Source organism: Leptosomus discolor, chromosome 2 (assembly GCF_034619465.1).
Source record: "Leptosomus discolor isolate bLepDis1 chromosome 2, bLepDis1.hap2, whole genome shotgun sequence".
Lineage (NCBI taxonomy): Eukaryota > Metazoa > Chordata > Aves > Leptosomiformes > Leptosomidae > Leptosomus > Leptosomus discolor.
Window position 1 is genome coordinate 77004070 of NC_141392.1, and position 25868 is coordinate 77029937.

At 46.5% G+C, this 25868-nt stretch overlaps 1 protein-coding gene across 2 annotated transcripts in view; it reads right to left on the reverse strand.

Moving 5' to 3' along the window:
* Positions 1 to 25664, reverse strand: part of FOXO3 (forkhead box O3) — a 90588-nt gene extending 64924 nt beyond the window's left edge. For both annotated transcript variants that reach the window (XM_086482441.1, XM_086482440.1), the window contains exon 1: positions 25080 to 25664. In XM_086482441.1, coding sequence (XP_086338567.1) covers positions 25080 to 25664 — 585 coding nt within the window. The remainder of the gene's footprint in view (positions 1 to 25079) is intronic.
* Between the last annotated feature and the right edge of the window lie 204 nt (positions 25665 to 25868).

Below are 25868 nucleotides of genomic sequence, written 5' to 3' on the forward strand. Positions count from 1 at the left end.
CCTTTACAACTTGCCACCCCCTGCAGCAACAGCCAGACCCTCAGCCTTAGCGAGTGCTCCCCTAACCTTGCTGAAGCTATAGCTGCCAAAACATCCATCTGACAGGGCTAGCCAGGAGGCAGCCAGCGAAGCAAGGAAGCACCTATGGAACGGGTAATGGGGGTGGATATTTCACACACCACCGCGACGGAGAAGCACGTACAGCAGCGAGCATATGCTGGCCCTTTGCATGCCCCTATTTGTGCTTGCAACAGCGTGCTGGGGAGTACAGACCCCTTTCCTTTGGCTGCCCCTAGCAGAAGCGGGGAGGTTCAAGCAGAGTGGATGGAAAGCTGTCAGCATTGAGGCTAAAGCTGCTCTGCCTGGCCTGCCAGCGTCCTCCCCCACAGCCCCCGGCAGTAGGAATACCCCCGAGGTACAACAGCTGCTCCAAAACAGGAGAAAAGTCCCTTATCTGGCGCAGCATCGCCTCAGCAGAGGAGCCTGCGAGAAGCACGCAATAAAAACAGGGCGGTAACCATAAATCGCCGGGATCTTTTTGGCTGTGCGGAGCCCTTTCGGAGCCATAAGGCAAGGCAAGGTTGCTTCCCCCAAGGGACCTGGAACCGCATTTGGGCTGATAACCACACAAGCACACACAGACACAAATGGGCACAGAGCTAGAAAAGACAGGGGCAAAGAGGAATCACATTTAAACAACAACGATGATGAAAAAAAACTTTCTTTCCTCCCCACAAAATCATTAGAAGGTTTTCAGTCCCTTCAGTCATGGCATTCTCACACAGGCTTTGTTTAGGTAAACGAATTGCTTTTAATAAACTTCATTAGCCCTCCCAAGCCATTCGTTAAACGCAGGGTGACAGTTTTACCAAGAACCTTTTTCCACTAGAAAGCTCCTTCACTTGCTGCTAAAGAACAATTTGCACTTGGACCGAGACCGCCATTAAAAAAACACTTCCCTCCTTTGGGAGAAAGCAACAGAAGCTCCAAACTGTGTCTTTTTCAGAACCAAACTTCAAAAATACTAAATACTAAACTTGCTAGCTAACGCCCAAAGGGGTTTATATTTATCACTGAGATATCTGATGCTGCCTTTTCTAACCAAACCGAGCCAAATTCAGGCCATGCAGCACCAGCCGAGCCCCTTTGCCTCCTGTCAGATGGAAAAACTTTAGTCCTCGGATGTGGCATCAACCCCTCCTGAAAGCTGTGGAAAGCAGAGGGGCTCACGCCCTTTCAAAGTTCTCAAAAGTATTCTACACAGCCATTTTAATTCCCCCTCCCATTACACTTATTGAAAAGAAGGGGAAAAAACCCCACCTTGCCCCTCTGCGGCACAGCCTTGCTGAGCTGCACCGACTTCAGGCACGCAGCAATATTTAAGACGAGCTGGGAAGGCGCCAGATTAAACAAAGCCGGGCGCGGGACGGCGCGGCGGCCGAGCCCAGGTTGCTGTACTGACCTATATTCATGCCCTGGCAGCTCAGTGGGGCTCAAATCATCCGGCCAGTGTGTAGGGGGGGAAGCAGTGGGCAAAAACCTGCAGGCAAGCAGCTTGTGGAGCCCAACCCCAAATTTCTTCAGAGATAAAAATAAAAGATCACATTTACCAAACTAATAAATGTTATACCTGCAGCATAGCTTGGCTTCACATGGCAGACCATATGTCTTCAGCCTTTCAAAAGGCCTCGGACACCAAGAGAAATGCTTGGGTTGGGTTTGCTCTTGTCGGAAACCATACATAGAGTGTGGTGATGGGACTGGTGCTGGGGAAGGGCCTTTCATTTCCCCAGCATCAGATCAAAATCCCACCCAGGTCAGCTTCTGCTTGCTGCCTGATAGCTTTTAAAAACCCTCTGTAAAACGAGTTGGCTGTTTTAATCCAGTTTCAAGTGGATTGTGCTTAGATCCCAAGGTGGTAAAAGCTTTAGCAATCAAGTGGACAGGCACATAACCCTCCACGTAAAGCTCAGTACAACCAGTACTAATCAGCAGCAGCCATGCAGGAGAGGAGCCAAGGACAGAGAGGAGGCTGGAAATCCAGTTACCCACTCCATTCCTAGAAATGATTCAGCTAGATTGGACTTACAGCAAACGGGCAGAAGCACAACAAGTAGCTTGTCTTTGCTCCCTACATTTTATGAATAAGTATTTCAGCTCCTGAACCCTTGATCTTTCTTCTCATAAAATGCTATTGCAAAAGCCAGCTCACATTTTCCACACACATGGAAAAAGTATTTGCTACCCATTCAGTTCCTTAAACAAACACACACACTTACTCACCCAGCTTTCTCTCTCACCCCCACTTTGCATTTTTTTTTCTTAAAAAAATGCTTAAGTTTCCTCTTTTTGGGTCTTTCATTTCAATATTACAGTATTCTTTTTGCCTGTGCCACCTTTAACTTTTGGAGGGCAGCAGACAACTGCAGGACGACACAGTAAACCATTAAAACGAATAGCAGAATTTCTGCTTTCTGTTTACAACCTTATCAGAGCATGGCATTTTCCTGTGAGACTGTCATTCTTGCACAGCAGTTGACAAGTGAATGAGAAATTAGTAAATGCCTTGTCTGCACTGTAATAAAACCAATTAAAACCCCAAAAAGTCTTACAACACCTTAAAGCACAGCAGATAGAAGGGGCAAAGGTGGTGTTTTGGAAATTGTACACATGCAGTAACTATGTGTTACTTTCAAAAACATGCTGCCAGCTGTTATGTACAAATATTGGCTTGAAAACGAAGCCCTAGACAAACTGCCGGCACTAGTCGAAGCTGTCAGCTGGTGAGGCACTGCTCGGCTGACACCATGTACATGCCGTGCTGTCACAGAGCGTGCTGGTCCCTCCTGTCCTGGTGTGTCACCAGCATTGCATCACTGCCAGTGAAATAACGCAGCTGCCTCGCCACTTTTTTACAAGTGACAGCAAATTTCAGTCTCTGAGCCTCTGCCCAGCTCTATCGCCCACCCAGGCCAGCTTCATCGTGGTACCCTGCTTTTTAGGACCCTTCTTTTTCCCCTGCCATGGCCTCATTTGGGAAAAATAATGCACTCGCTACCTGAAAGATGTCATGATTAAGCTTAAAGATTGGCAGCCATGTTATTGCCTGTCATTATCCCCTTAGGCCTCTGGGATTACTGCTTTCACTGACCATTATCGGCGCGCTCCCAGGAGCCGCGCCGCGTTAAATGGCCTCTCCGATGGCCCCTGCAATCCACCGCAAACCCTGAACATTGCTAAAAGGCCCCAGCAGCTGCTGACAAATCCCAGCAGCAAAACACACAAAACTTTTCTGGGTGCTAACACAGAAGCAGCAATAGGTGCGGTAAGTACTGTCTTGCCAGGCTTCTGCCCTTCGATACTGTTTAGCAGGCAGACAGCCATGACCAGGTTGCCCATGCAGCTTTCAAAGAGCATCTCAGTGCTCTGCGATCACGATGCAGGAAGGTTCATTTTTCCAGCTTTATCCACTATTTACCTGCAGCAAACCTGGCCAGTGCTGCTCTTTATAATGGCAGAGCTATCCATGGCCACTGCTTATCATTTTAGTAAGACAACAAAGTCCATCAAAACATCTTACTGTACGGTTCAACCACAATTTTACAAATAACACTGTATTTTCCTTCCAAAAAAAAAAAAGTAAGATAAAAATCTCTTTCTTCTGTATTTTGACAGCGCAGGAAAAGCCTACTTTGGGTGAGCGTTCAAGAGGGTTTCCTAAATGATGGACACACAGAAACCACCGCCAATCTCTCCAGAGCACCCTCTTTTCATTTTGACAATTAAATGCATTAGCTTCAAGATTCGGCATCGGCTGCAGCTGCAAACACTCTAGCTGAAACCTGCAAGCTACATACTCGTTCAACCAGATTCATGTTATTATCTTTTCCCTTTCCCTTCGTTGTGGCAAGAGTAACAATTTAATTAGACGGGAGAAGGAAAAAAAAAGCCCGTATTATTTATAACTATAGCGCAAGACATTATTTTTAGCCAAAGAACTCTTAAGAAAGAAACAGTGCCCAGACCCATTTTCATGTACAACTTCCTGAATTTGTGATTCAGAGCCAAATTTCAGGGACAAGTTTAATTCAGGTTTTGATTCTTTTGACCTCAGCACGTTAGCAAGAGCTCTGGTTTTAGTGCCTGCGGCTTCACTGGTTCTGAGCTTTATAGATCTAAAACTCAACAGGTCCATCAGCTGCAAGACCAGCCAAGCTTCAGAAAAGGCAGCCTTCGGAGAAATAAAGCTGTCAGCCTCCTGTAGTTATCGGGGAAATTCGGGAGGTGGGGGAGCGTCTACCCGGGCACAATACCACGCTGATAGGAGCGGGATGTATCCCATTACGGGAACTGGGCGTTCGCAAACAAGCACCGGAGTCACAGGCTGTTCTGTGCCGCACGGCAGAGATAACATGAACAGGCTTCACGCTGCAAATCCACCCTCCCCAGCAACTTTTCTTTTTTTTTTTTTTTCAACCTAAACTATATTTGACTTCGCTGTCAAGTATTTCAGCGCAGCTGCTATTCTCAGGTTGTCCTAAAATACACAGCAGGTACTGTACTATTGCACATATAAACATCTACCTTCCTACCACAGCTATTTATGACTAAAATAACTTTTCTCCATTTCTGATTTCATTTCCTCTCTCCGGACCCTGTTCAACATTGCACAGGAGGTGCTTTCAAGACTGCACCCAGAACCAACCTCTAGCATGAAATAAAGAGATGAAATGTTAGCCTAGTTAGAAGCTGAAAATCTAATGTCCAGTTTCCCTTGTGGGTCACCTATAAACAAGACTTGATCTCTGATGCCTTACAGTTTAGGGAAAAGAAAGGATTGAAAGCCAGCAATGAGCTAGGGGGGTGGTGGTCGAGGGGAGCTGCCTGTCATCTGCTGTTCCTCAGATACCACCAGTGTCGGTTCCAGTCTCTGCTGAGCTTATTACATATCTTACTGGGGCTTGCACAGGACAAGTCCTCCCTAAAGATCTCACCCAACTCCAGCTATCATGGTCAAAATTGTGCACAACAGCTATGCTTGGCACTGGTGGATCCTACTCTGTCTAAAAACAAACTCTGTGAGTGAAGAAGAACACACATGCTTTTTGGCTGCGCTGGAAGAGGATAAAATGGTAGTTTGCAACTTGACAGGCTCTTCCACTCTTTTGGGACACTTTCACGGCTCAGGGGTTCTCTACTGATGTGATGCATGACAAGGAGCCACTGGCTCCTGTGCGTCTGGACGATGGCTCCTCTGCATTGAAACCCATAGCATCACCTCCTAAACTCACCCTTCCAGCTTGGCAAAGGGTCCTCCTCGCATAAACACACCTTGTTTCCATTCACCCTCACACCAGGCAAGTGTGGAGCTAAAAGTATTAACAGTTACAGAGCTGAAGGGGCCATACACAGGAACGGACACAGGTCCACCTCCCTGGCCACACTAAGTCTTCAGCTGAGCTCCAAGCAGCAGCTCTCTACTGCACTCCCACAGCAGGTGGTCGGGATGTTCACACAGATGTTTCCAGCACCTGGTCCTTATCCAAAACCTCCCTTAGAGGTACCCATTCCACTCAAGAAGATCTTGCTTTCAGTGCATGTATTCTTCCATAATTGAATATGTTGAAGCCCAAAGCTTCTTTTCCTCCCAAAGCTTTTGCATGATTCGTAACTTGAGCGTGACATTAGCTCTGACACTTCTGGAGGGCTAAGGAAAACCCCTCCAAACTCTCAGAAATGTTACTCTGGACATACTTGAGCAGCCTCATGCCTTGTCCATGACCACTCTGCCTACTCAGCCAGCTATTAACAAATAATTAACCCACACCGAAGCAAAGGCTCCTTTCTGCCTGCTGGGCTGGGGCCTCAAATTTTCAGTCTGAAGCTCCTTTGTACTGAACCCAGTATGTCCTAGGAATCTTTCTGTGGGCAGCTGTAGTCTGTGTGAACTGTGATATAAACAAGAGAGATTAATGGGGTTCACCTCTTCCCGTTAAAGGAAAACAAATACAACTGTTACAAACGATTTTGAGGCAACAAGGGATTTGGGGTGAGCAATGCTGAACCCGGACTTCGTGACCCCATGGCACACGTCCAAGTGCAGCAAGAGGAAGCTCCCACCGCGGGGCACTGGATGCAAATTGCTCTGTTCCCGACACTGAGCCACAACCCACCCCAGCAGGTCCCAGACAGGGGCACAGGCACTAGCACCGCAAGGCTGCGCTTCGGCAGCACTGCGCTCTGCTCTGCCTCCTGTGCGGAGCCGCTGCCACTCATCTACCAATGCTTAAAATTGGCTGCACGACTGCAGTTGCATGGGGAGACAAGCAGCGGCTCCGTTTGGTTTCAGAGGAACGCAGAGTACAAGAAGTGGCTGGCACAGGTTCGTGTAATTTCGGTCTTTCTTGGATGCTAAGGAAAGTTGCCTATTGCTAAGATTCTTGCTGTTGCCACTAATTCAGAACCGCAGAAAAATGTTATTTACCTGGCTCCTTCCTCAAACACGATCTAACCAAGGGCCTCATCCCACTGAAGTGGAAATGGTGCAAATTCAAGATCCCAAGCAGCACGTTCCACTCCAATGACTACAGGACAGCCACCTTAATCCTAGGGTTGAGCTCAACCAAACAGTTGGATACCTTGATAAATACACACACTCTGAACCTGTCACTTCCTCATACAATTCAGTAGTTTTCCTAAACAGCTGTTGTTTCACAAGAACCTTAGTCTTCCTTCTCCTTGCTTTTAAGTTCCCCTTTATTCATAATTAAGGAATTTGCATGAGGACTTTACAGAAATTTGCCCTTCTAGGATGGAGAAGTGAAATTTGTGACCAGACGCTCTAGATACCCCTGTATGTCAGTAAATGAGTGGGCCTGTTCTCCCTGCTCCAAAGCCCATTGCTGGAGATCGTGCTCCTCTTGGCCCAGCACTCTCAGGTCCCCGAGGCAGAGCAGGGTACTCTTCTGACACCTGCCCATTTAAAACAACTGTTGGATTTGTAGTCAGAGGAAACCCTCTCCTTTGCCCTGCCCTGCCCTCAAGATCAGACTGACAGGGCAGGCTGCTGGAAGATTTTTTTGTCCTGACTTCTGGCATGGGATCCTCTGGACATCTCATTTAACAGGCACTCTACACCTGCAATGCCCTCAGTTTTCCCTGGTCTTTGCACGCAGTACATCTGTGGCTTCTAACTACAGGGGTTTGGTTTGCCATAAGGTGACAGAGAAGTGTTTTGTCCAACATGGTGTGTAGGCCAGCTCTCTGAGACTCTTTGGAACAAGACGCTCATTGGCATGGATGACTGGTCCGGACCTACCAACTTCAGGTCCATTAAAAACTCTTTCTTTCTAGAGAGAAAGGTGCACATGCAATGCAAAAATAAACTTACCGACATGTCAGAAACCAAAGTCACGTGTTTTTCTTTGAATTTTTTTCTACCTACTTCTCACACCTTTTTAATGAAATAAAAAGTGTTTTACAGCTGGGACACTTGCATCAAACAAAACTCTGCTTGATAGCCTTATCTCAACCTACGGCATGTTAACTCAAGGTTGTTACCCCTCCTACCTCCTTTCCTTGCACACTGGAAAACAAACAAAAACCACAAAGGGCACATGGAAAAGCCTCGCTGCAGTACAGACAGGACAGATTTTCTGATTCACCTTCAATCTCTGCACTTTTCTGTTTTCCTCAGACACTAGGTGATATGTAGAGATTCTTGTATCTACATAGGCTGACAATTTCTAACTGGTGTAGGCTTCAATACATGATGTGCAACATGGAAAAGAAAAGTTATTTAAACTCCTCCACCCTGCACAAACGCATAGGAAAACCTCAGCAGGCAGCCAGCATGCTGCAGTACTGACACTGTTCCTAAAACCTACAAACCAGCTCCCAGCATGTATTGCTGCAGAGAAACTTACCTGCACTTTAAATATGTCCATTTGAATTTTTTGAATGCACAGAAAGCACGCAATGTAAAAACAAAACAGTTTTAACACGACACAGAGCTGCACAGCAATGCTTCCTCCGCGTTATGCAGCCGACAGCGCTGGCTACGCGACAGAAATACTCCATCAAGCCAGTGCTACGGCTCTGCAAAACTGTAAATGATTACAGAATAATGCCCTGCAATCAAAGAACAAAATGTGTGCTGCAGATTAATCACTTTCCAAGATGGGAAAGGAAAGATAGGCTTGAGAGATAAATCTGGCTGGGGTGTTTATGCAAGCGTATCATGCTCCTTAGTACTGAATGTCCCAGAACTTACAGAGGAAGTAAACAATGTGCTGGGGGGGTGTGCGAGGGGGGTGTGTATGTGTGTGTGTGCGTGTGCCCGCACTCACAACCCAAAATAGGACAGCTTGTGAAAAATGCCTAACTTTCAGTTATGAAACAGTAGCGTCAGAGGTCCCCCAATTGCCAGCTACATTGCTACTGCCTGGGAAAACCTAAAACAAGGACCCATTAAGATACAGCCAACGCTTCTCTTCGGCATTTCAAACTTTCCTATAAAACTCCACGAGGATGCCCACAGACTCCTGAGCCCTCTCCCCCATGTCGCCTCAGCAGCCGTAGCAGACAGACGGTGCATTAGAAGGCAGGGACTGCAAGCGCTTCTGGTTGGGATTTACTTCTGGAGGCGCATTCCGGCAACCTACATTTTCAGTGTCCCTCTAGCATATAATGACGCTGCTTTTGGCTGCTTAAGCAATGCCAGCTTTCATGCATTCCTCATTTTTGTGTAAACATATTTACATTTGTAACTCCTAACTGGCTTAACACTCCACAGGCATTTTGAGGAAAACCCTACCAGCATTTGAATTAAACGCAACACTTTGACAGTCAATTACAAACACAATAAACAACGGACCAGCTGAATTAGGGGGACTGCATTTCCACAGAGGGCTCCCAGTGACTTCAGCGACAGGCCTGCAAAAACACCGCGCTGCTCCGGCAGAAACCTGAAAAGCAAAAGGGGGAGGCAGCCCTAAGCCTGGCACCGATCTCGCAGAGCAAAACCGCGTGGCTCAAAGCTTGTGCTGGTGAAGCGGGGTCGCGGCACATTTCTTCGTCACCTGCGAAGAGGCACATTCACAATCTGTCAGGTCATAAATCAAAAGCGCCTGAGCACATTGCATCATGACTGCTCCACGCCACCTGACTGCGACGGGTGCAGGAGAGGCTGGCGACCTGGATTTAGACGGCGGCTGCACACGAAAATGGAGGGGCTCGCTGGGAAGCCCCTCTGCAAAAACTCACCAGGGGCCTACACCACAGCAGCCCGAGTTACAAACGTGCCAAGTCCCCTTATCACGATTCAACACATTACAAAGAAGTTACAAAATCTCCATGCAGAGAGTTTCAGTTGTCACCACTGGTTTTGGAGGAGGTCAGGACACCACATGGTGACTCCTGAGGCTCATCCTGAGGATGACAACTCTACACCAAATCTATATTTCCACACAGGAGCTGATAAAAATTTCCCGAAAATGGAAGTGAGATACAGTGCCAGGGTACGCCCTGCAACAGTGCTGCACACAGGGAAAATACTGCACAGAAACCAACTATTTAAGGTCCCTCCTCCCTGCAAATATCTGGCTCTGTATTAAAAGCAATTAACAATAATCTACTAATAACAAGACTGTGATGTAGCTGTGAGATTCCCCTAAAGCAAAATCCTGCCAATGCTAGTAATTGATTCAGCAATGTGCACCAGCTCAATGGCACAGGCGTCTCCAATTCTTGGAAACATTACATCCAGTCTAATTCCCCCCCAAGGTCACCACAACCATCAAAAAATCCCCGTACATCATGACCCAGAGAGTGACTAAACAACTGTTATCAATAGCCTGGGAAACTGAAGCGTGGTACCTGAAAGGTATCAGCCACCACCAGTGAGCCCCTCAGCAGACCAAGCTGCTGAAGTGGCTTACGGAGCAGTGGCGGAGAATGAACCGCAGATTTCTCTTGCAAGAAGGGAAGCAGGGCATGCTAGATTTGCCCTTGCACTATTTGTTGCAATGCATGTTTGCATGCATTGTATTGTAATAGAAAGAGGACAGGCCACCCTGTCACCTGATGAAAGTTTCGAACTTCATCACAAAGGAACAAGGGACTCATAAACTGCACGCTCTATGCATAAGCTCTTTAAAAGGTCAATATAAGGTTAAATGACTTGATCTAGCACCAAGTCCATTGGAAGTTGCCTGCTGACAGTGAAAGCAGCAAAGGCGACCATTCTCCCACGCTCCAAGGCATCACCTTGCAGTTTTAAGCAACAATTCAGTATGATTTTCTCGGTCTAATTCTGATTACAAAAAGCCTCTAATCAGCTTCCCACCTACATGTAGAAGCATTTACCAGAATCATTAAAGTCCAGGCATGAAGTTTAGCAGCAGAGGCAAAAGATACAAGCAACCCATGGAGCTAGGTAAGGAAAAGGCTCTTTATATTTTCTAGTCTAAATACACCAAGTCAGAGGGCATCTACCAGAATATGGTGTGACTACAGCCTGTACACTTTCTTGTCTTAGATATTATCAGTGAGGAACTTGTACGTCTCCTCTTTTCTCACCAACAGGGAAAGAAAAAGGAACAGCCCCTCACCATGGAAATGAAAGCAATTACTGCATGCACCATTAAATATTTTAGGGACAGCTCAGTAGCCCTATGAACTGTATAATCTCAGACGACACTGTTTGCTGTCTAGTTCAGGCCACACCAAAACAGGGATCGAAGTCTCTCTAACGCTGGATCCTCCATCTCTTACACAAATGAGCAACCTCTCTGTACACAGTATCAGCAGAGGGAGTAGCACTACCCAAATGACTAAGGATTTGCATGCTGACAGCACCAGGACTGCTTACCTAAGGGTGGATTAGCTAAAAAAAATAAACAATGTTGTAAATTATAGGTGGTGCTGTGAGCCCCACCTGCACCTTATATTGTCAAACACTTCCTACTATAAAACTCTGTTCCTGGTCACTAATACCTTTGCAACCTGAACTGAAACCGGGATTAGAAACAGGATAAGCAGCCTGGGACAGGTAAGACATGGGAAACAGGGAATCCTGGGGCAGCAGAGAAATGTGGAGCCAGGATCTGGACAAAAAAACAGGCAAGCTGGACAAGCAGAGCAGATACGAAAACCAAGGGAGGTGGGCAGAGGGATGGGAGCTCACAGGAAAAGGAAGGAGGGATGGAGCAGGACCGGCAATCACAGGGAAGGAGGCTGAGACGGGAGACCATGGGGGGCGAGGAGCTTGGGGAGGGGAGAAGAGAATGCAGGGCTGGGACAGTGCTCTTTGGGGAAGCCCACAGATACTGGGGAGGTGAATGACACAGACAAACACACCAGGAAGGGCGTATTTCCTTACCCAGAGCTGAGTGCAACAAATATGACACAGGGCCCACGCAGTGATCACGGGGGATGAGCCGAAACCCTGAATACCCCCTGAAGCACCCAGCCTGACAAGGAGACTGCGGGTGGACAGAGTATGTGAGGTTGTTACTAACAACACTGTCATAGCCAGCATGAGAAGTAATTTCAAGCATTAGAGGCAACTTTATTTCTGACGTTTCGTACTTCTCAAGCACTCAGCTTTTATATTGGAACTTTTTTCGTTGTAGATTTTCATATAAATGAAGTATGCTCTTATTTAGTACTTCTGCTCAGCACTTCACTGAACAGTGAGAACTATCCACAGAGATACTCCAGTGATCTGCAGTTAACAGCCAAGCTATGCGAAATCCAACTTTCCTACTCCCTGTCTGCTCCTGGAAAACTGGAAAGGTCCATCACTGGCATTGCTTGAACCCACCTGCTGTATCACAGTGCTTCTAGGGAGAAAGCTGCTGGCCCCCGTATGCCCATACCCACCCGAAGAATCAGTGGTTCATTACTCGGTACAGTTTCCTGCGGAAAATTAGGAAACTATCATCTCTCAGTCCATGCAGGGCTTTTAAAAAAAAAAAAAAAAAAAAAAAACAAACACAAAACAACCACAACCATCCAATGAAAATGTCAAACCAGAAACCAGGTACTTGAGACTGGATAAATTTAGTAAGATGTCATGATTCAACTACAATCGAAGGAAATCCATACTTAATTTCTCAAACAACTGCTATCATACTGTTCAAGCAAACTGTTTTTCCTTCAGGCTGAGAGGATACCAAATCCAAAATATTTCTTAATTTACTACTTTTTTCCTTTTGTTTTTTCTTCAATTAGAGAACATTGTCATTCCACATGCTTAGTACGAGCCTGAATAAAAAATGACATGTGAGAAGCTCTTGCCAGGGTTAAGTTCTGACACAGCTGTTGGAAAAACCCAAAGTGAACATTTTATCCTGGCCAAATCAGTGTTCTTTTCACTATTTATACTCTTGGATCCAGCAGCTGCAAGTGACGCTACAGGTCATTTTGTCCTAAATGGACAAAGAATCTGAAGATCCTCTCAAGTTTTGGAGTCTTGTTTGTACTTCTGTTCTCCCTCTCAATACTTCACAGTGTTGCTGCACCGATGCCAATTTGCTGCGATTTTAAGCAGGGTACCAAACTGATCAGAACAGACTTTTCAGCTAAGATTTTCCGTCTTTTAAAAAAAAAAAAAGAGAAAAGAAAAAGAAAAAAAAAAAGACTATTTTTCCTGCTTCCATTTTTCAGCACCATAGGATCAACACTGGCTGCTCAGTTTATAATACCCCTCTTTATTTGAAGTTATTTTTCTCCTTTCACCACCCACATTCATCTGGGACTTACTCTGTATTACTCTGGCTGACACTGGTCCAAAACAGCAAACAATTTCTGTAACAGCACAATAAGCAGCGAGAACCCTAACGGAGGCACTTCATCGTCTACGAATCCCCTTACACAACACCCAGTTACACACTGAAAATAAAGTCAAAAAACTTGTAAGGAGGTTAGATACAGCTGTGCCTTTAACAGAACAACTTCTCTGGTATCAGGACCAGCATTTTACAAGCAGGGAAATGTTTCTGCTGTACTTTGGCCTTCTGACATCAGAAAGAGGTGGAGATTTATGCCCTTTCTCCTTCTAAATTAGACTCCTTCAGTGCCCTATTTTATATTCTTCCTGACAGGTCCCTATTTTGTATTAAAAAAACCCTGCTGTCGCTATGCTGCACAGCAAAAGACCTTTCCAGCCAAAAGAGAAAACTCCTGCCACCAAGTCAAGCAGCAAGGGGTACCTCTGTGGTTAAAACTGCGAGGACAAAATACTTTGCCCAGCAACATATTCATTTCCAGCAGGATTTGATAAAATTGTAATTCACTGTCCAGAAAAAGACTAAAACATTAAACATATTATACTGAGAAAGTCAAAATAGGTCATTCAATCAGCATTATTCCTCCTTCATTTCACACATAATACAAAGCAGTTAAGTAGTTTCTCTTGCAATTAGCATCATCTTTGTCTCCTCGGTGTCTAAAATACACTGAAGATAAGAAGCTGCTGTGACTGTACAGCAGCCCAGGCTCTGCTCCCTACAATCACTGACTTCTCAATAAATATATAGAGGTGAAATCCTATCTTCAATTATTTCAACCATAACCATTTTCTTTGATTTTTCCAATTCCCTGGTCTATTGCTCAAATGATAGACTTTTTCCCACTGATTAAAGAGAAGTATGGATGCGCTCAAGAAGAACCACAGCATCTCCGACTGCTAATGTACGTCCCACTCGAGCCTCCAACCAGGAGGACCTGTTAACAGTCAGAGCCCTGAAGAAGGTGGGCTAGAAACAGCCTCCCTGGGGAACGGCAGGGTTTTAGAGATCTTTTCTGGATATGAGAAGTCTGACATATGCTTCAAACGCATTTTAATTTAAAAAAATGTTGGAAAGATTTTATTTATGTTCCTAATTAGGTAAACAGTATGCTTCTTCCACCTGCTCCAAGCTACCCCACTAGGCCCAGTAGACATCAGATGTCTATGAACATATATCAGGTTGATTTACTCCCTACTGCTAGTTACAGAATCTTTCCTCCTTCCAGCCCCGTATGCCTCTACCTTATGGCCTACACACTTTCCCTGTTTTTTTGTATGTAAAATGGCCTCACTATTGATTTTCAAATACCTTCTTAAGCACATGGCTCCCTTCCCCTGAGCTTTATAAAAAACAGCTCCTCATAAAAGATTTCTCTCCTACTCCAAGTGTGCAAACCTTCCAGTAAATTTTAATCAGAAGTATTTTCGCCATGCATTAACCAGGCTGTAAGAGCAATGGGGCAAGAAATAAATCTCAACATGCTATGGGAAGTGCAATCACACTGTCAACATCACAATGAAAATAATAATATTAGGTTTGGAGCTTTTGGCTGCTGCACAAACTAGGCTGGAAACCTCCAGCCCAATCCATGCAGAGCTCTGACATGACTTCCATTTGCAAATCGAAGATTTTAGATGTAGCCCATTTATCTGGGCCACATATATGGCTCAGGCTACACAAAAGCAGAAGGTGCTTGAACAAGATTCACAAAATGCTGCAGTTTTTACAGCTCCTCAGTGGCAGCATCGTTCTTCGTGCCAACACAGTTCTCTCACAAAGGCATCGTAGGACCAGCAGCCTCCCATTGTGGTCTCGATGAATACTTAAAGAAGCACCATTCACTCTGAAACCTGACATCGCAGACAAATGGTTTTGAGTTCCCCATACAGTGAAACTTTTAAACACAACAGATCATGTTGCACAAAAGCGGGGACAGCGGCTCTACGTGTCTCAGCTTACGAGCATCTCAGGACACGACTTGAACTGGCGTCACCTTCTCCTACGAATTCCTGGAAAAAAAACATTCTCTGAAAATTAGTTAAGGTCCAGAGCAGTTTTGCAGAACAAACAGTAGGTTATAGGCTTTCAGGAAACCACATCACCGCTCTCAGCACAAAACCAATCAGCTAAAAAGGTGATAATGTGGGAGCCTGTGAGAGTCTGACACAAAGACATTCTTTGTTGAGCACTGTTCTCACTTATCAGACACCAAATTTTATGTACTAAGCATATCTAGAACTTTATATATGAAACTGATAAATCCTCCATGAAGTACTAGCAAATATCTTTACATAAGATAGAGGTTCACAGCCTAACTTCACAACTACTGGCAAAGTCAGAAACTTTTGATCTGGATTAAGTCTCATATTTAAAGGTATGTTCATGCTGCAAATTTCATGTGAGAAAATGGTGCTAACTTTGGTCATAACGTGTCTTCGGAGAGCTGAAATAGCTGCTTTAAGAGCTAGCTTGGAGAGAAAAAAAAAACTAAATGCAGCAGAGGTTTTAAGAGCACTGACATGTAACTGGAGTATATATTAGGTAGGTATCACATTCTAGATAAAACAAATACATCCCTGGAAGTCGCGTCCTAAAATGATTTTTTTAGAATAATATATTTATTCTTCTGCATCCTATTTTGGAAAAAGTGTAGAAACCAACACGGTACAGCATGAGAAAGCACTAAGTTATAAGGGCAAATCATCTACAATATCAGAGGTGCTTGCTGTCTAGACTAGGAGAGTAGTTTGCATTAAAATATTATTAGGTAATTAACATGTTTTTCAATAAAGCTTTGCTTACTTAAGTGAAACACTGTAACAAACACTCCCTGGTCACGCTCAATCCTCGCAGGGAGTTCAGACTCAGCTGCAATCGGGATTTTAAGCACTATTGGTTTGAGTCTTACTTACACTAATGCAAATGCATGCTGCTGCAGCACCGTAGGAGAGCCCCACTGCTGCTTTAACATGGCCTTTAGCAGGGACAAGACTCAGACCCTGCTCTCTTCACTTCATCTACCCATGAAAGTTGCACCATCATAAACCAGGCTGCATCCATGCAAACCAGTTTTCATTCCCACTACAAACTGAGCAGTCACAGCAGCCAGAGGCAGAGTGAAGCCCAAGGAGACGTGTGCTGGTGTGTTTGGGTGCTCCTCTATCTGTCCTCCCCCAGCAGACCACTGCCTGTCCTCATCAGCCTTCCGACTTATCTGCTGTCTCCCACTCCTCTGGGGTCGGGATAAGCACGCGTTACCTCCCTGTTCACATGCTGGCAAGCAGCCTGGACCTGCCCTTTTCCACTCAGGCAACTCAGGAGCCAGCAAACCTACCCAAAACTTTTTCCTAGGACTGCGTCCCACCCACTGGTCACAAACCTGGGCCTGCCCATGGCCTCCACTGCTCCCTAGGGAGAGCTGAAGGTCTCCGAAGCCAGGGATGGGGAGGTGGGCTGGCCTGAAGGCACTGCAAGGCTGAGGTCTGGGTTACGAACAGCCTCCAGGCAGACCCACAACACAAAGCGTGAAGGCAGCCTGAGAGGTAGGTGTCAACGGAGAAAAACGGCACCTTTGGCAGCACTCCTGCCCCCTGCCCTCATTCCGGAGCTCTCAACAGAATTTTGGCATGGAGACATCAGCACAGACCCACCCTTCACCTCAGCACAGGCAGTGGGTGAAGGGATGCAGAAGTGGCATGATCCAGTGACTCACCCCACGGAAACGCATCCGACCACCAGCAGCACTCAGGCGCGCAGCAGATGGAGGTTGCACATGCAGAGCCCCAAACCCGCTGCAAGCAGCCTCCTCCCCCTCCCGCCCCAAAACTGGGGGGCCTGGAGGCACAAGCTGCAAAGGCCCTGAAGACAAGCTGTCGGTGCCACACGCCGTCCCCCTCGCTTCAAGTGGACCTTCCTCCAGCCCTCCAGCAATGATCCGCAGGCTGCCTTGGCCCTCTTGTCCCAGTGCGCACCTCCCTCACACATCCCTCTACATGTAGTGAGTGGCAACTTCACCAGTAGGGGAAAAATAAAAAAGAAAAGCAAAATGATACCTTGCCAAATAAACATGTTCATGTTTATGCATATGCATGTTCAAAGCATTTCATAATTCAGCTCTTAAATACATAGCATGTCGCGACTGAGCCAGCAATCCATCCAATTCGTTAGCACAAGTCTGTTATAAGAGCTAATTTTCACAAGGCATTTCTTTATCAGTACAAATCCCCAGAAAGGAATTTCTCCGACAGTGAAATCTTACAAAGGTGTTTTGTATCAGTAGAAGTATTTAAATAGCCTTTATTTTTAACAGGTACCAGTGTACAGATAAGAGAAAATTGCCCCAATAAGCAAAGTCCAGGTAGGACACACACAGAGTGTTATTAACAAGACACCAATGCTGTTAACTCCTGACCTGCCTCAAATTCCCTGCAAAGCAGGATTAGGAGCATGTCAGTCCTTGAGCAAACATGCAAGGGGGGTGGCCCAGAAAAAGGACTCTGGCTTTGCAGACCAAGACTGGCTCCTCCCAGACCTCGCAGCCAGGCACAGCATCAGGCAGAACCATTCTGGCAAAAAGCAATGGTGACACAGCGAAGCTCTCCCCCTCCAGCCCCACTGAAAGGCAGCTCCCTTGCTGTTTCACCATGGGGATGAGGCAGAGCACTAACGCAATCATTCGCTTGTTCCCAACCCCTTACGCTGCCCTGAAATTGCTCTTTTGTCAGTCCTGTAGCCTAATCGCCTCCATGCTGTATTCCCAGCCGAAGTGCAGCTACACTCTGCAACATGCCCTGCACAGTTAGGAGCCAGCCTTCCATTTCCCACAGAGGCACCCCATGCACTATGCAACTCCCCCCCAGCTGGTGATACAAAGGGAAGGACGGAGAAGGTGAAGCAGGACATAACGTCCCTGGAGTCTCCCAAGACAGGAATGAGGAACTGGGGGATGGGGAATTGACGAATGGAAATTCTTTTTTTTTAAATATTGGTATCTGGAAATTGAACGAGTGCTGTTTGTTACTCCCCTCATCTCACAGGTTTTAGACCAATGACCTGTGACAACCCTCGCCCAATGCATTGCCCAGGAGATAACTTAGATAATGTGGCTGATGAATACTGCAAGACATAACCTGCTGTGGTTGGAGACCATGCTCCACTCCAGTGGTGGCCTGCTTTCCACAGCTGCAGGAGCCTCCAGGTCTGTCACCCTCGGCCATGTAGAGTTGAAGACGCCCTTCCTGCAGGGCAGCACAGTGCACCCCAGCAACTTCTACACACCCCCCCCAGCCTTGCACACCTGAGCTTTTCCTATCCCTCCACCCCAAACAGGGGCTGGGGCCACATCACTCCAGATCTCCCTGTAGCTCCTGGCAAACTGAGAAGCATGGCTCTTTCTCCAGCTGCCTCAATCAGAGGAGCAAGAGCTGTACCCAATACTAGCAAAAACCGCTTGTAAACACACTGGTTTGCTTGGGAAAGCTAAGCCGATGTCAAATAAATGTCATACACACATGGGCAAGGAGTCAGTGCCTGTCAGTGGTGCAATTATGTCTTACACACACAACTGAACATCAGGAAACTGGTATAGCCATGCAGAGAAGCACGGGATACCCCATCCTGACTTTGTCTGAGGCAAGTTAGAACAAAACATCTCACTCTGAAGGAAAATCCCCTTCTGTAGACAAGCCACTTTTTAATAATAAGTGCTAAATGGACTATTCAAGCAGGTAATTAATGTTAATTAACATATGTCAGGCCATAAATTGGCTAAATGCACCTCATTTTCCAAGCTTAGTGTGTGGCAATGTTCAGGAAATTGTAACAGAAAAGAACAGTCTAAGTTTGTAGGAGTACAAAAAAAAGAGCAAATAAAAGGTTAAGCATAATCTTCACTTAACTCAGGGTGTGCTGAGCCAGCACTACTGAAAACTGAATGACTGTGCACATTACTTGAACACTTTATTTTGCTCCTGAATGACTGTGCTACACACATATTGTCAGCCCCAAGAAAAGCCACATCAAAAAAACCCTCCAGCTCCCTGAGCGCTGTGTTATCAGGCAGGCCTTTATCAGGATACTCGCTAGTGCTGCGGGACCTGGATGCACCTCCTGCCCTGGGACCTGGCGAGGCTGTGGCCCTTTTCCAGCGCTAACATGGGAACTGCAGTTTTTCGTGGCAGGGGGAACAAAATAGCAGTGGTAGGATGCTCTGAGCTCACCCTCCTCCAGAGAGAGTCTGCCTTGAAACACGGAGGGCCTTGTGCCTTTAGAAGAAACTAGCACTGCCATTTTATAACTCTGCCCTTGGGCACGTTTTCTGTGACAGCATAGTAGTAAGACTTTTAAGAAAGTCGGAGAGAAACAAGAACACACAGAGATTTTAGTCTAAGTAACAACCTGCATTAAGGAACACTTTCAGTTTCTCCCTTGGCAAGCCACCACTACGCTAAGACCCACTGTAATTGCATTGCAAATAAGAAACAATCCTCACGAAAGATTTTCCACACTTCCACGCAAAACAGATGGCTGCCAAAATCCTGCAGGGCACCTTTAGGAGGCTGCCACCTAGAGAAATGCTTTGGCTGTTTATCCTCAGGTTTCCCTTATCTCCAAGGCAAGCCCTTCAGCCTCCCTTTGAACCCAGCACACCCACCCTAGTTTTCTGGGGTGCTTTCACGCTTGTCCTCCCCATCCACCCCAGGCAAGCTGGCTGAAAGCAGCCCGGCCGCCGCAGTGGGGTGGGGGGGACCGCACAGCACTGCCTCCCTTCTGCAAGGGACGCCATCGACTCCGGGTTTCTACTTTGTCCACGTCAGCACAAAGAGCTTTCACAAAACCACTGGGCTAACCCTAATCACTCGCCTTTCTAAATGCACCAGCACGTGCCCAGCCTTCCCTAATCTCCCAGGATTACAGCAAAGTGGTGTAGCACCACCAAAATGACCCGAATACAAAATGGCCTTGTAAGACACCGCTCACTTTACCAGGACAAAACCAAGCACAAGCAGGACATCCCGGGGCAGGATGACTCTCTTCCCCAGCCTGAGTCTCAGACAGTGTTTGTTCAAGCCAATACAATACAGTGATACAAAAGCCACTAAGCTGATTTAATTTTTATTAGTATTAACGGTGTACTTTCAAACACACAGGTAAGTGTAGGAGCCAACCTCTGACTCTCAAGCTTCCTATTTTAAATATGCTCAAATATTGACACTAATAACCTATTACAGACAACGCCAATGTTGCAGGACTGGTTTAGGTAACCTTCTGCCTCTAAAGAACTGAGGAACATTGATTACAGTATTTATCACACAGCGACACTATCCGGCATCGTTCACTGGAGGTTTCCCATTCAAATTAAAAAGTTTATCAGAGCCTGTACTCTTAGCAGCTGGAGACATTCACCAAGGCAATGTGTTTATATCTGCATTTAACAAGTCCTTCAGTGGAAGTGCTCCTCACTGTCACACTGTGGATCAAATAATGTCAATGATTCCGGGAGAACTACTTGGTGTGTCTCTCTCTCCTCTAATAGCTGTCGTCTGCCTGCACGAGCTGGGGAAAAGTGAGATCTTTGATGTACGTTACAGATGTAAAATAATAATCTACACTAATACCTACATATGGTTTCTGCTGGTAAGTTTTAAAAGTCATTTGTTACTTTGATACTAAAGTATACTCCGCTTTGATACAAGAAGCTTGTTATCTAGCAGTTTCGAATTTGGGGCTGGAACGACACGTGTCTCTACATTGCTCAGCATAAAATTCACTTACAACTGTTACTGAGTATTTTGTTAAAGCACAACATAGTAAGGCTTTGATCAGGTAAGATGCTTAAGCAGTAAGTTTAAGCACACAAGTAATCCCAGCGAAGTCCCAAGGATCCATTCACGTGCTTAAACCCGTGCTCGCTTCCATAGAGCAAAACTTAAAATAATCAGGCTACAGTTTGTAACCCAAACCCTGCTGCACAGATGAACAAGGCAGCCCAAAATTAGAGGGGGGAAAAAAAAAGTAATAATATAATAGAAGGCTGGAAAAAATATTCATGCTAGCTGTTAACTGGGAAACACAGTCTTTAAAAAAAAAAAAAAAAAAAAGGTGAAAAAGAAAAAGACAAAGTAAAATAAAAATGAAACTGTTGCAAACTCCAGTTTTACACTGCCACTCCTGATAAAGACACTGTGTGCCACTGCGAGGAAGGAGAAATAAGAACAGAGTGGCGTTGCCTCCTTCCCACATCCTTTGCAAAAAAGATGATTAAAAAAGTCGGACACATCTTGTGTATCAGCATCTGGCTAACAGATTTAGACATCTGTCTACATCGCTGTCAAATTTCTCAAGTCTTTTCAAGTGTCAATAATTAAGAGACTCACGCGTTTGCTATGCTGAAGTGACTGCAGCCCTTCGGTACGTATCTGTCAATAAAACACGGTAAAGAATGATGAAATGTCCATGTACAAAGTTTACAGAAGTCTCCCCTTCAAAGTAAATATCCCAGCAGCTAGTATTTATCTTTCATGAGGAAGATAAATGCAACAGGTGTAAAACAAATAGGCTTCTCATATAAAAAACAAATCAAAGCAAATCAGCCACATTTAAATTTGGGAATATCTGTGTATAAAGGACCAGATTCATAGTCTTGCCATACCGCTCAACAAAGAGGAAAATAGTCCCCCTAGTGTACTCTTCATGTAGAAAATACTATTTCACTAGACAGTGCCGCAAGAAATTACAAAATAACACTATAGGAAGAGATATGGAAGTACTTAAGCTATAGTGAAACCGGGCACCACTACTATACGCACGGACACAAAGGTGATTCATTTTTCTATTTCAAGATTATTGAGTGAAGTGAGTTACTACATCTTAAATATCTGGGTGGAAAAACTTGGGGTTTAAGCCAGCACACTAGTTTTGTGGCTGCAGGACATTGACAGGGTCACGGATACCCGAATTTGGAAATATGGGTAGAACTGGTCATTGAGGAGCAATGTGGAAGTACCTGCAACAGCTGCCCGGCACAGTGCATTTCACAAGGGTGAAACCAGCTCACCCTCAGACCTTTTCCCCCCTCCAGTGACAATAAATGCAAATACTGACCCTCCATAAGTGTACAAGACAGCAAGCAGATACTGAAGCATGCACCTAACCCCTTCCCTGTGATTTGGAAGCGTACAGGATTGTATCATACCAGGCTGCCTGTGGCACACGGCAGTGGCCACAGCATGCCGGCTCTACGGCGATGCACCGTACACCACTGCCCTAGTTAGCTGTCAGGCAGTATTAGGTTAGCTAACGTCCCACCGGGGCCAGGGGGAGGGGGAAGCAAAGAAGATTGTTGAAGGTGGGGGGGAGGCGGTGGTGTATTGGGCAAACCTTATCGGAATTAGCGGAAACGTAATATATGCCTTCCTAACCACATCTGAAATATTCACTTCTGCTTTAATGCCCTAGGCAAAAAAAAAAAAAAAAAAAAAAAAAAAAAAAGTGATAGTTGTAACTTTAATTTATAGCTCTTAAAATAATTGTTTCGAGGAGTATAATCCCAGCTATGTTTATGGATTATGGTATTCAGCACATCTCACTGGAAACGGTATTAATATTTCATATATAATAATACATAAGATAATAAAACCAAGTTCTCCTCTTCCCTTTGTTTAAAATGACAATTTTCCCACTCAGTGCCAGAGCAGAATATTGTTAAGTGGGCTTGCTGCCTTCAAAGACAAACTTAGCTGTGTAAAAATATTCTAAATTAAGATAAAAGCCTTCTGATACAGAACTATCTTCTCTTCATTTAAAATCTCAGTGTAACTAGCAATCTGAAAAAGTCTGACATGAAAAGCTGGCATTAGTTCCTGAAGAGTTGTATTCATTACCTGTGAAGGAAACAAAGATGATAATAGCATATAATGTGTTTTAGCATCAGGAGACTAAGATGGAGTCTCTGTTTAAGAGTGTCGTCTCTGCACAAACTAATTTACGTTCCAGTCAAGAAACTGAAATAGTCCTCGTCTGAAACAGTCCTCTTCTGAATGTATATGCATACATTAAAAGAAATTCTAGCCCTGCTAAGGAATTAAATTTTGCAGTTTTGGATGCCTGGCAAATTATTAGCTCCTGAGCTCTCCTTTGCCCCATTCAGTATGCCCCTACCACCCACACAAAACTGCACCCGCCGTTAAGGCGATCAAACACCCTACCCTAACTTCCAGAGATAGCTCACAGTCATAAAAGAGGCAGAATTTTCTGCTACCAGTGTGCTCGCATCTCCTGAGAAAGGTCCTCTTAGGGGCTTGTGAGAAACTTCTGAACTAAATTATATCAAGACGAATCTCAAGGGATGCAAGTTTTTAACATTTTAATTAGCTCCAAGTACCAGTTCATGCTGCTCAGCAAAGGAATCAATATCAAATTAACAGTATAAATTGTCAGAAAAACTGTGACTGTATTAAGCATACTAATCAATGTAAGCACTTTGCGTTATGGCCCAGATCCTGTCTCTGCTGAAGCGAACAGGAGTTTTGCCACCAAATTCAGGCGAAACAGTATCAGCCCCACTGTTCAGTAAGTCTTCGTTTGAATCGGGTATCCAGAATTTACTGAAAATTCAAAGTATCAGATAAAAAGGTTGGATCTGTCATTGAAGCTGACATCTAAAGCCACTGCTTCTGCGTGAAACCAGACAACTTATGAAGGCACGGGCTGTCATCGGAAGATGTAACCCTTTAGCACGCACCGCGTCACACTTGTAAAGTCAGATCAAAATTCGACACCTAATACAGATGCAAAAGCTGTAAAAAGGATCTGTGTTTTTAAAAGCCTTGTCTTGAATTAGCTATGCCACCAATAAACTTTGTGTTTACATTTTCCCCAGCCTGAGACAAGTCTGTCAGTGAAATGCTTCCTCTACAGTGCTCCATTTGGAAGGTAAAAATCATACAGCTGTACTTCAATTCCTAGCAGCAAGTCCTACTCAGGCACCAAAATATGAGACAGGGCTGCTAACACGAAAACTGCCAGAAATGTTTCATCCATACAGTATTTCTGACCGATTTGTAGACTGTAAATTATCCCCTGATCCTAAGCTAGAGAGATTCAAAGAGGAAACGTAATTTCTCTGTAACACAGTAAAACTTCCCGGCAAATTCAGCCATCCATTCAAAAACTCGGTCTCGGATGCTGCCAGCATCGGCCCTTGGCAGCAACTGAACCGTACTGGGACTTCCCCCTGCAAACACTATCGACATCAAGCAGCACCTGCATTTTTGTATAGCATTGTGAGGTTTCAGCTTCCAACAGACACTAATAGATGGACATGGAAAAAGAGCAGAAAAAAAGCAGTTGTGGGAATCACTTCAAATGTGCTTTACGTGCAGCACCAGCTCCTGGTAGGCCTTATTAGATGCTGCCTTTGAGAGCAAAACCCTGCCTGCCTGCAACGTGCTTTTGCACGCGCCGAGTAAAGAAGCCACAAAACCAGATTATTCCTTTTTTCTCACTTATTAAGATGATAGTAATCTTAGCTGCTAACTGTCGCAATGCTGGACAGAAAGTGCTCGGCTAGAAGGGATTTATCAGCAGACAGTGCCCTCGTACACTGGCACCGCAGGAAAGGCAAACCAAGCGCTCCTGTGGCTGAGCAGCCAATAACTCCACGCTTTGATTAACTTTATGAAGAAATGTCAAGCCCCGAATTTCCCTCTGTTGCCTTTGAGGAACGTGTGGGAAACCACTGGGGTTTTTCTTGATGAAAGTAATAGTCGTTCTGCATTTGAGCTTTGAGACTCAGACTGACCCTGCATAAAAGCAACTCTGCTTTTTTTCCAGCAAGAGTTACACTAAAGGTACATATAACTTAAAAAAGCAAAACAAAACAAAACCCCCACACTCTCAAAAATATTTTTTCCTCCCCGCCTCTTTCTTTTTCCCTGCTTATGTGCTTGCACACCAGCGAAGCCAGCTCTGCTCCAGCGTCTCCCCCGCTCCCGGAGTTAGCAGCCCTCACCGCTCGCACACAACAGGAGACACATAACTTTTCTTACCCCCTCCCGTAAAAAAATTAAAAACAAACAAGCAAACAAAAAAAACCCCAAGAAAACCAAAACCACAACAACAAATGAGCAAAGGCGACAGAGCGACCACCACGGCCAGCAGCAGCGCCCGGCCGGCTGCCGTCGAGGAAAGCCGCCGGCACCCCCCTGCGCGGCCGCCTCCCCCGCGGGCAGCCCGCCCGTCGGGGCGGCGCGGTGGCTCCGCCGCGGTCCCGGGACCCCGCCTCACCTTCCAGCCGGCCGAGCTGTTGCTGTCGCCCTTGTCCTTGAAGTAGGGCACGCAGCGGACCATCCAGTCGTAGATCTGGGAGAGAGTGAGGCGCTTCTCCGGGGAGCTCTCGATGGCGCGGGTGATGAGGTCGGCGTAGGAGAGGTTGCCCCACGCGTTGCGCCGCGACGAGCACTTCCTCGGCGCCGCCGCCGGGCCCCCGCTTAGCCCCCCGCCGCCCGCCGCCGCCGCTGCCCCCGGCGAGAGGCTCGGCCCCTCCGGGCCGCCTCCGGGCAGCGGGGCCAGCAGCCGCGCCGCCTCCTCCGGGACGGCGGTGGCCGCCGCCGCCGCCGCCTCTGCGCCCGCGGGGGCCGCGCTGCCGACGGCCATGGCCGAGCCGCCCCCCTCCTCCTCGTCGTCCTCCTCCTCGGGGATCATGGAGGCGGCGTCGGCGGGCGGCTCGCCGGCAGGCTTGGCTGGGCTGGCCTGCAGCTCGGGCCTCTGCAGGGGCCAGGTGCAGGAGCGGGGGCGGCTCTGCGGCTCGAACTCGGGGTCCAGCTCCACGTCCAGGGGCGAGAGCGGGGCGGGGGGCGACGCCTCTGCCATCTTGGCCTCCCCCGCGGGCGGCTGCGGCGGCGGCAGCGGGGCGCTGCGACGGGGCGGGCGGCCGCCGACCCCGCTCCTCCTCCGCCGCTTCCTCGGTGCCGACGGGAGCCTAGCAGGCGGGGGGCCGCCGGGCGGGCATGCCGCTCTCCGTTAAGGGCTAGCAGGCTCTCCGCTGCGCCCCGAGCCCCGCTCCCCGCGGGCGAT